General features: G+C 41.2%; 1 protein-coding gene across 1 annotated transcript in view; it reads right to left on the bottom strand.

Annotated features, from left to right (window-relative positions):
• Window positions 1-695: 695 nt before the first annotated feature.
• Window positions 696-11,819, bottom strand: part of MB21D2 (Mab-21 domain containing 2) — a 162,194-nt gene continuing 151,070 nt past the window's right edge. Inside the window, exon 2 of the mRNA XM_082252092.1 lies at window positions 696-2,567. Within this exon, the coding sequence (XP_082108218.1) occupies window positions 1,303-2,567 (1,265 nt within the window). The 3' untranslated portion in view covers window positions 696-1,302. The remainder of the gene's footprint in view (window positions 2,568-11,819) is intronic.

Raw genomic sequence — 11,819 nt, 5'->3', positions numbered from 1 at the left:
ATTGCCTTTAACAAGAATGCAAGTCAGAACTGCTCATTTTCTTGTTTTAGGAGCGTGACACAAATCACTGAAATCGACGAGAGCCAGATAACTATCCATTTCAGAAGAAAGGGGTCATACAATATCAAAAGACGAGACCACACAATATGAGCAAGTGTATTTTTCTCAGCAGGGGTTTGTTCACACTTGCGTGGAGACCAACGTTTTTCTAAATCTTAAAAATGGAGGTCACCACATGGACAATCAGAAAACCGTTTTTTTTTTTTTTCTATATGCCCTGTTCACGCTACAATGGAGCAAAGAGGTGTGAAAGATACTGCATGTCTGCAATTTTTCACACCACGCCTGAAGTCTCCGACCATCCGTGACATTCTATGCACCGCAGCAAATAATTAAAATGTCACTTTGTGACATTTCAAAAAAGTAAAAAAAAAAAGAAAAGACATGGTTTACAAAAGTAAACAGTGCCTTAAGCCGACCATAGATGGTTCAAATCTTGAACCATGTATGGGCAGGCAGAATGTACCCAAGTTGATTGAGTGATAAACTTGGGTACAACCAGCTTGCCAGATATTAAGTGCAATAATTGCAAGCGGCTATTGGAGCCGCTAGCAATAATCACTGTTCTCCCGGCAGAGGCGTCTTCCCCCGTTAAGAGAACACAATGGTTCTGTGTGGGTGAGTGGGAAAATGAGCTCTAAAAGTTTCCTATAAATGTTCAAAGTGATATCTTTACAAACAAGGCCTGTGTTCAGTAAATACATTTGGTTGCTGTATCATATTGCACTTAGGACATCACAATTGCTCTTATTTAATATGCTTAAAACGTTTTGTAAGAACAACATTTGCTAACAAGCTAGGTTTATTGTGCCAAGCTAGTTTGCCTTAATGAGACTGATGACCCAGGGTTCTCAGGAAATTTTCTTGGCTCAATGGGAAATGTAGATAGGCCCAGCTTGATAGCCAAAGTCGTTGATACATGTATACCTAAAACAATGGAAGCCCAATGCAATAATTTATTTCCAAAACATATATCTGAATTTTCAACATATATACCAATTAAATAGACACAATAGCAAACATAAAATGGTCATTAAGGCTCATGTTCTCCCTTAAAACCTAAAAAAAATGATCAAAGCAGCATATGAAATAGTAATATACTGTTTCAAATTTTGCAAAGTCCTGCACAAACAGGATTAAAAATTTCATATTGTTCTTGACAGATCCAATCTAAGCTGGATATGTAAAAACAAGACATCACACAGATTACACATGAAGTCTTAATGAATGCATCGGACATTCTCAGAAAAACTTGTCATCAATCCTAAAATGAGGCCTGGTAACATCGTCAGGGTTGATGAAGACAGAGATAGACTTTCCTGGGTTTTCAGTTACTAGCTGTTGCAATTTTTTGGCTAACCGATCATCCGGTTGGTTATTGTCTCCTCCATCAGACTGTGGTGATGGTATGCTAGTGGTGCTTCCTCTCCTCTGGAGATCCAGGGTGAGCCGGTTGGCAGCCTTGACATGTTCAATGGCCGTCCGAAGGTGTTCTGCAGGGTCTGATCTCACAGAAGACAGCTTTCTAGCATGCAACATCACTGTATCCTCTGAAAGGTGCTCTAGCATATTGCATTGAGGAATAAAGTAGTTGGGGCACATTTTGTTTACTAAGCAATGCTGCAGATCATCAATAAGTCCCAACAGGAAATGGGCTGCATAATCTTCCTGAGCTAAGTAATTAGCTGGGAGTCTATCACAAGCCCACAGCATCATACTACGCAGATGGTATGGACTGATAGCTTTTGGTCTTGATAAAAGCTTTATGATTATGGCTTTACAAGCTTGATAGGCTTGCATTAAGCTACTGGAAATGCACTTCTTCAGCTGCACCTCGCTTCTGGCAAACGACAATCTCCATTCATTATCTTTCTTACCCTTATAAGAGCAAGCTGGCACTAAATAAAACCCACTAATGACTTCTTCCTCTGTAATCTTGCCATCCCAAAAGTGGTTTTCCATTAGCCAACTCTGTGCTACAGCTGGCCACCCTTTGAACGAGACCACAGGAACAATATCATACAGCATGCGACTGCTGCCAACACCTAAAATGATGGATATAATAGTGCCATTCTTTTCTACCTTCTCCACCTTGGGCATTCCTCTCTGAGGTTTCTTCTGAATTTCAGACAGAACGATGCTGATTGACTCGTGAAACCAGTCAGCAACTTTTGTAGGGGAGAAAAAATAGTTAGTGGCGCCATTGATATGGTCAACAATTGTACAACAGTCTTTCCACTTTGTGATTGTCCCTTCATCAAACAATCGAAGGCTAAGCCATGAGTGACACAGTGCAGAGTGACGCATATCAAGTGTGACTGGTTGGTTTCGGTCATGAAGCTTTAAAGCTGGCACAAGAAGAGTAAAATCCATATCATAATCGGTTCCACGAGCATAAACATTCAATTCATCAAGATCCAAGTCTACAACTCCTTCCCGAACACCACCAGAAAGCAGCAAGTATTCATTTGCAACAGGTAACTTCTGGTCGAGTTTCTGGACCATTCCTGTAAAGAAATGAAAAAAGTAGAAGTGAATATATATGTTTTTATAAAGCATGATGCCAAATGCAAAATACAGACTGATAAAATACCATTTATAATCACTCATTATTTTAGACACAGTACATTCTGTGTACGTTTTTTTTTTTTAATTGCACTAAACAGTTACATTTTTGAAAATGTGACAGTTAGTACAAAGTATCATGTAAATGTGACAGTTAGCACAAAGTATCTGGGTACTAAAACTACTTTAGATTTTTAGGGTTGATTTACTAAGAGTGTAGAGCATGATCACTCTGCAAAGTCACATTTTACAAAAATCAACCCTACTGTATTATGAATTTTAGGGCTCACTAAAGAAGGAAACAATGGAGTTCGCACATCAACAAATGAAAAGTGTCTTCTCAAAGTTTACTGGCAAAAAAAAAAAAAAATACAATTTGTCAAATAAACTTTATGAACTAAATACCAGACAGCAGCGGGACTTGGAGCAACAGAAAAGACACAAAACAGAAAAATACACCAATACATGTGCCCCCTTGCCCAAGTCATATGTGGATTAAAAGGCAAATCAAAACAAAATCTCCAGTTGTAACTTAAGGCCCTGTTTACAGTTACTATTGTGCTTTAACATGCACATTGTAACTTGCATCACACATAACCACTTTGCATTCCATTTAATGGGGCGTGGCCATTTATTTCAAATGGACCACCAATGCACGTGCACGCACATGACTGAAATTGGATACACACAATACAACCTTTGTTGTTTGATTTCCTTTAGATTTACCTTCAACTATGTAGTACAAGGGCCTTCCTGATTGCATACTAACTGAAAGTGTTTGGGTTTGACCTCATAATTTATGATTTTGGTAAATCTAAAAGAAGATTGTATAATGTGTATCCAGCTTTACATCAGTAAACATCTGCCTTGGGAAAAAAAAAGGGTCAGCTGTGTTTGGTTAACAGTGGAAAAAAGGGTCAGCTGTGTTGATTGGTGAGCGGATGTGCATGTTGGACTTATATGCAATGGAAAACCGTGTACAGCAATGCATGCACCCCTGTTATGAATAAGGCCTTATAGGCATAAACGCGTCAACTGATCTTATCAGCAGTTGGGTTCTGTAGTTCCTGAATAAAGATGAAGATTTTTTAAGAGCAACTACCGGTGTGCGGATCATCTTTCTACATATGTACTCAGTTAAACGGCTGTGGATCTGGCACCTGGGAGCTCGTTTATTGGTGAGCTGTATGGGTAGTAGCACTGCACTTTATGTTTGCATTATGCACCCCGATAATACATTAAGAAACAAATGTACAAAGGTGTCAATATGTAGTAATGTTTGGCTAGTGGAGATCATAACTTTAGACAAAAACTGTTTTGATAACTAACCCATGGAATCTTATTTTTACGATGCAAAGAAAAGAGTAATTCAGAGTACTAAATCAATGTAATTTTAACAAAGCGATATTGGTAAAAAAAACAGCTTACTATGACTGCTACTCTCTGTACTGGTTTATTGAATACATCTGACTTAAATAGAAGTCTAGATCACTCAACATTTGACAATTAGATCAGCAGAGAGGGCAATACACAGGCATTGTGAGTCTATTAGGGCCGTTCATACCATGTATTTGCAGTAACATGCGCGTTGCCACAATGTGCAACAACAAACGTTCAAGCGGAGCTCCGGGCAAAAAAGTTTTTTGAGATAAAAATACCCCCAGGACAGTCAGGGCTGGTGCATTTAAGCAACGATAGCCTCTGATCTGTCCCCTGTTTAACTTACCTGCAGGATGAAATACTTACCTTGAAAATGTCTTGTCCAGCGCTGCCATCTCCGGTGTGGGCAGCTGAAGCCGTAGCGTCCCTCTTCGTGTCCTCTTCCTGGATGTCTGTGTTCCAGAATGCCCTGCTCGTCACTTCCGGTGAAGGTGCGTCATCCCGCAGCGGGTTCTGCGCATGCCCAGAAGCTGTTCTAATCCATCGGCAAAGAATGACGCGCCTGCACCGGAAGCGACGAGAGACACTGGTGCAAGCGCATTGACTCCTGGGATTGATGACACTCATCTCCCAGGAGTCAATGCAAAGGGAGAAGTGACGTCTTGGGCCATGGCCGCAGAGGGAGGAAGTGGAAGGAAGGTAAGTTCATTTAAAAAAAAAAAATCAGGTAAGTGAAAAAAAAAAAAATTATAACTATCCAATTCTTTTTCAGGATGTTTTCATCTAATAGAAAATGCAAAGTTCAAAAATAGTGTGGAACTCTGCTTTAAGTGCAATGCAGTACCATTCATTCTTAAAAGCGCTGCTGAGTGCACATCTCAAATCACCAGGTGTTTTAGGTGAGAGTAAGATAAGCACACGGGACGCTGGTTGGGAAGTGGAAAAAAATAAAAATAAATGAACAGATGTGATTTAATAAAACACAGTATATTACAATATGTTACAATATCCACTATTGTGGTTGTATCATGGTCACGGGTGCCCAGGCCACTATACAGTGACAGCTGTCCTACACAGAGAATCCGGTGCTGCTGCGTGGCCAGTGGGGGTTGGCTCCGGAGAAATGCAAAATAAAAAAGAAACCCAAGCACAGGCTACAATGTAGTATGCTAAGCATACAGTACTACACTATAGCCAGTGTGCAGGTTTCTTCTTCTTTTTTTTTTTTTTAAGTACCATTCATCCTGGATGGCACCCCAACAAACCTGTCAAAAGATGTGTGTTGTGGTGCAAAAACGCAATAATTCACAATGCAGTACGTTTTAAAAAAATAGTGAATGCACTGTTTTTTTGGCAAAGCAACGAAACACAAATGTAAATCCATTTTACCACAAATATATGGTGTGAACAGGATCATAGAAGAATGTCAGAAGAAAAATGAGGGGGGGGGGAGTTATGATCCTACAAACATTTTTCTGCAGTTTGAAACCTATTTTTCAATAAAAATCCTTTTTGAAACCGATATAAAACAACATTTATTTATGCATTTATTTTTTAGATATAAAAGGTAAAAAATACACAGTAAATAATCCGAATATGCATTCATGTTGTTTAAAGATATGTGTAGTAGAGTTTGTAATTATACAATGTACATAAGGGCAGCCTTATCTGCTCAATAAATGTGCAGGGCATGTTCCATACTTAATAATGCTGCATAATAGATGTGCTTTACTGCTCCCTCAAAGTGAAAATCAATGATTCAGCTGACTCCCTGTAAACAATGATGTTGATTTACTTAGAAATAGAGAATGTTCACTTTACAAAGCAAACTTTCACTTGGCTTCATAAAAAGGTGAACTAAGTAAAAACTGACTTTGTAAATGTAGCACTGCCCCCTTAAGAGCTGCTGGTGTTTAACACTTTTGGATTCCCCTAGGTTACCCGTAGCAACTGCAAGCAGAAATCTTATCACTTTACGTTCTTGGCTCAGTCAATGATCAGTTCAGGCGTTGATGTTTTTTTTGTTTTTATTTTATATTGGGGATGGGAGAAAGGATGAGTTGGATACTCCAACCCTTGAACTATTCACAATTCTGAGGACTCCAACTTGAGAATGCGGCAAGGCCGCTACTTCATCCTGCCACTGGATGAATCTGAGGTAACTGTTTCTGTTTGTATTTCTCTTCAGGGGACACACCTAGCACCCTCTTTCTCTGTACCAGCCGACACCACTGACTGCACTCCCCGGAGTGGTCCCCTTCCTGGGCAGACCACTGGGCAAGATCCTCTGTACTCACGATACTGCTTTCCAGATTCTGGCAATGCTCCAACTCCTCCAGTCAGCTATCCTGGACCTCTGGGTTCAGCTCCACTCTCTAGGTTCACCAGGCCAACTGCCTGTGACCATCACCCACTGCTGCAAAAGAGGAGGCAGCCGCCACCCTCCTTCTGGGACTCTGCAAATACCTCTACCACACGTGCCCCTGGCTTTATATACTCCACCCCACAATGCACCAAGACAACTGTCCCTGGGGTTGTAACAAAGCCTGTGTCATTGGCCAGGTTTCCTCCACTGTCCAAGGTGCCTCCCCATTGGGCATGGTGGGGACACTCTCTCAGATCATATGAATCACACACTGGGCACACTGAGCAGACCGGGCACACTGAGCAGACCTAATTCACAGATCCTGCTCTCTGTTAAGCAGAAAGCAATATAGAATTTACTTTCTGCTCCTCTGATAGGCAGACAAAAACTATACTCATTCTCTAGCACCTATCTAGGAGGGTGCTATATAAAAATACCCAATCATGTTTATGGGACTGCACTGATCATCAGAACACTGATAATCCATGCCCTGATTATCAGTGTAGATGTCCCTTTCACACAAGCCTGTTATCGGCCCTCCTCTCCTTTCTTCACGCTGTCAGAGTGAGGGAAGGAATGACGATAACCGGCTTGTGTTTCAATCACAGATGATTATGTGGTAAAGAGCCACTGATTTGCGCTTTACCCCGATCTGTGATCAGCTGTGCCTGGAGGACACAGTGATCACAAAGTGCGCCACCCACACGCCGTGGCGGGCGCGATCACGGGAGAAAGTCATAGGACGCCCTCCCAGAACTGGACAGATGAATTATAGCCGTCATTCGCCTATAGTGCGGTCAGAAAATGGTTAAAGGGATGTTAAAATCTGGTTAAAAATAAATTATATTCAAGTATATATACTCAACTGAAAAAAGTCCTTTTGATTGCTCTATGCCTCCTTCAAATTCCTTTTTTTTTTTTTCTTCTTCTTTTTTTAGCTGCTGTGATCAGACTTTGTCTTTTGCTCGCTCCTGAGATGGACTATGGATTTGGGGATTTGTGGTGTGCATAGAGCAATGCACGTGACTGCTAATGTGTATTGCTCATTCCAAATAAAGGGAAGTGAAGAGGAAAAGGCGAAAAGGACACTTTCACCCATCTCCTGCCCAGGCCAATTTTCAGATTTAAGTGCTGTCACATTTTGAATGACAATTACTTGGTCATGCAACACTGTAACAAATGAATTTTTTATCATTTGTTTTAAAACAGATAGAGCTTTCTTTTAGTGGTATTTATTCACAACTGTTTTTTCTTTATTTTTTATTATTTATTTTTTTGCTAACTAAATAAAAAAAAAAAAGGCCAAAAATGTTAAAAGAAAAAAAAAAGTTTTTCTTAGTTTCTGTTATAAAAGTTATTTTTCTTCTTCATTGATGAGGCAGCACTGATGTGGCAGCAAAGCTGTGCACTGATGAGGCTGCATTGATGGGGCAGCAAAGCTGTGCGCTGATGAGGCTGCACTGATGGGGCAGCAAAGATGTGTATTGATGAGGCTGCACTGATAATCAGGGCCCTGTGTAGCACTGTAAAAAAACTGTAATCACTGCTCCTCTTACAGATCTGACTCTCCTTTCCTCGCATGTGGTCTTGTAGTAGCGTGCCCCTTTATCCAGATGTAGGTGCAAGTCCCTTTAACTCGATTCCCCACAATCCTCTGGGCTCCCAGCATCCCCTGAGTTCCAGGACACGCCCAGGGAGTATAAATGCCAGCTCTGCCCAGCTTCCTGTGCTCAGAGAGATCCTGCCTGATGGGATAGCAGTGACTGGGCAAGTGAGCTGTCCCCAGGTGCTGGGTCGATATCTGCCAAGTCTGGTGTGTGGGCCACCAGCAGTGAGCACAAGAGCATGCAGCATCTATCCAAGCCCCAGTCACTGGAGAGGACTCTGTTACAGTCCATGTGGAGAAGCTGTCCAAGCAGTGGGTTGGTCCTATCTACGGCCCCCAGAGCCTCCTGACCAAAGTCAGCAGCGCCTGTGTGAAGTCTGTGCCAGCAGGAAATCCCCTCAGCTCACAGTCTGCTGAATGAACGATTAATCTATGGAACACGTGAGAATCTTCTGCTCTTTATCCTATCAGTAAACTGAGCTCAGAACACTCTGCTGCCATCTAGTGGCCATTAGTAGAACTGCAATAGAATTGTTTTCATGTGTGTTATGCCTGTTTCTCCCTTCCTCATATTGCGGTTTTGTACTGAAAACCCCTGTTCACATGATCTCCTGTGTAATCTACGTTCCACATTGTTAAGTAAAGTAGAAATTGCACATCACCACTGGTCTGATCATTTGGCTGATACGGTTACATAACAGTCTCAGTGTGAGGGAAGGAGAGGTGTTAACAGGCAAAGACCTATTGTGTTTGCATTTGTGATTGCTTGTGATTGGACACAGCGATCAGCTGCGATTGGCCCTTTACCACGATCTGTGATGCGCTGTGTCCAAGGAAGCGCACAGCGGTCACAGAGAGTTGCCGATGTGCGCACCAGGGAGTGCTCATGCGGGACAACGTCCAGGGATGCCCTCCCAGAACTAGAGAACGGCCCTATATTGTAGTTACAGTGGAACCCTAAAGCCAAAATGCAAGGTCCTGTTTTGAAGATCTTCTCCTCCTTGCTAAAAAGCAGCACTGTGGCCTAGTGGTTAGCACTTCTACCTTGCAGCACTAGGGTCTTCAATTTGCATCCCAAACCGGCCCATAAATGCGTGGAGTTTTCATGTTCTCCCTGTACTTTTGTGGGTTTGTTCCACACCCTGAAAACATGCTGGTAGGTTGACTGGCTCCTGTTTACATTGTCAGCTCCCTGAGGCAGGAACCAATATGAATGTACAATAGGTAATGCACGGTGTAAATTATTGGCACTACATATATATCTGAAAATATATGTGTGTGTATATATATATATATATATATATATATATATATATATATATAAAAACTATATGGATAAGAAAGTTTGAAAGTATACTTACCTTTTGCCTGGCATTCTTCATGCAGTGCCCAGGTGAGGGTGACTCCATTCTTCCAGTGAGATCTGGGAAATAAAGAGGCCATAACACAGTGCCGAAGCATTGTCTTCTCAGAATTGATTCCCTGGGATCTCATCAGCATCACATCACCATCTGCACCACGAAAGCTGGAGGCAAGGTAGCTTTTTTCCTTTTTTACCCCCTACAGGTATTTGTTCAATATTGTGTTACCCTTTCAAAAAAGGGGAACAGGGGCCACCTAAAAAGCAGACCTTGCACCACTTTAGGAAAAATGACTCACAGAAAATACAATTTACTTTCCCTTTAGGGACATATATACAGATTGCCTACAAAAGTTAAGCTCTGTTCTTTTCAGGGTCCAAAAATCATGGCCATCCTGCATTAATCAGAACTATTGGGACTGACAGTATAAATCCATTTATGTTCTGCAGCTTAGTTTTGAGGATTAGTCATGAAAATCTGTTGTGCTAGAATGCAGTAGTAGCTAAATCAAAGTCAGTGAATCCAATATATCTGCCACAACAGACTACTAACAAGGTTACAAAAAGCAATCCTGATGTGTGCGGCACACTTAACTGTTACTGCAAATGAACGTCGATTAAAATACGAATAATGAGGCTGAAAAACTTTGTGATAGTTGATAGATTAGAATGTAAATTTCAGAAATACTCAAGGGATCGGCAGACACTGGAATGTCGTATGGGTTTCAGATCTGCACTTTGGTAGATCTAATTAGCTAACGAAGCAAACCAGGTGGCAGTGCTGAATTAAACCTGGTACATGCATTTTGAAACAACTATGAGCAGAAGTAACTCTATCAGATCAATGCAGATTATTCCTTCCTAGACACACTCTATGCTTTTAAACACCATTTACAAACCGAATAAAAAAAAAAAAAAATTGAAACCTCAAGTCAATCAATGTAAAAATAACCTAAGTGCATTAAAAGTGAATGAAGCTAATGGCTCTTCTACTTCAAATGTGTTTTCTATATCTGCTATGCTTGCATTTAGCTTACATTAGAAGACCCGTCTATGATATGATTAGTAATACAAGTCATAAGCAATGAAAAAACAATCCAGTTATGGAAACAGGCCAGAGAGTAAAGTTGGATACACACTATACAATTTTCTTTAGACTTACCAAAACCATATAATATTCCTTTAGATTTACCAAATATATAATATGAGGTCAAATCTAAACAATTACAATTTGTATACAACCAGGCAGGCTCTTGCACTACATAGTTCAAGGTAAATCTAAAGGAAATCTAACAACAAAAGTTGTATAGTGTGTATCCAACTTAAGAGTAAAGCCCCGTACACACGAGTAGAAATTTGGCCGGGAAATTTCGTCCGACGACCGATCTGTCGATTTTCGGCTTGTTAGTATGGTGCTTCCGACAACCGACTCCAACTTTTCGGCCTAAAAAATCCTGGTGTGCAGGCTATATAATTTTTGTCCACCGTCAAAACACATCCGATTTTCGTCTCATTAGTACAGATTTCGATGGGGAAAAATCTCATGAGCAAGACTAGGCATGCTCAGAGATGAAAGAACACTTTTGTGTGCAGTCTAGAACACATTCCAACCAACAGAACAAACTGGACAACTGGACAAAAGACGGACGACCAGTAGGCGGAAATTCGTTGCGTGTGTACGAGGCTTCAGAGTATAGCCCAGGTGTGGAACAGACTGAGCCTAGCCGATTCTTATAAGGTAGGACTCAACTTGTAGAGGCTGAAAGGAGGGAGAGGACATAAAAATTATTCTTTGAAGATGTGGAACTTATAGACTAAATCGTCTTGCTTTAATCAAAAGTTTCAGAGCATCCTAAATTCTTTGTTTGGCCTCTTGCACATGGCTTCCTGCATTGATGTAGGAGAAACTGATCTGGGGAATATAAAAAACAAAAACTATATACTTCCTAGATCCACTTCTCTTGTGTCTAAGTGTCCCATTCACACTACCGCGACTTGTCAGGCGACTGGTCAGCCTGACAAGTCGCGGTCCATTGTGTGCTATGGGAACCGTTCTAATAGGAGCGACTCAAGTCGCTCCGACTTAGAAAAAGGTTCCTGTACTACTTCGGGGCGACATTGGAGCAACTTGCATAGACATTCATTATATGAAGTCCGTGCAAGTCAAGGTGCACGCGACTTCACAAGTCGCCCCCGAAGTCGTGCCGCGTTAGTGTGAACCGGCACTAAATGTACTTGTGTCAAGCTGCAGAAAAAGAGGCTACTTGTTCCCAGGATGCACAAAATTCTTGTTAGTGTACACACCACCAGACTAAATATGCTATATATCAGGAGTGTCCGTTCCTCAGCGCCAGATGGATATGAATGCAACCCAACACAAAATTGTAAACTTACTGTATTTATCGGCATATAACACGCACTTTTTCCTCCTGAAAAAAGAAGTGCAAGTAATGCGTGTGTGTTATGCGTCGATATTTAAAAAA

This window comes from Pelophylax lessonae, assembly GCF_965119305.1.
Source record: "Pelophylax lessonae genome assembly, chromosome: 3".
Classification (NCBI taxonomy): Eukaryota; Metazoa; Chordata; class Amphibia; order Anura; family Ranidae; genus Pelophylax; species Pelophylax lessonae.
The sequence above is the reverse complement of the archived record's forward strand: the minus strand, read 5'-3'. Positions and strand labels throughout refer to the sequence as shown.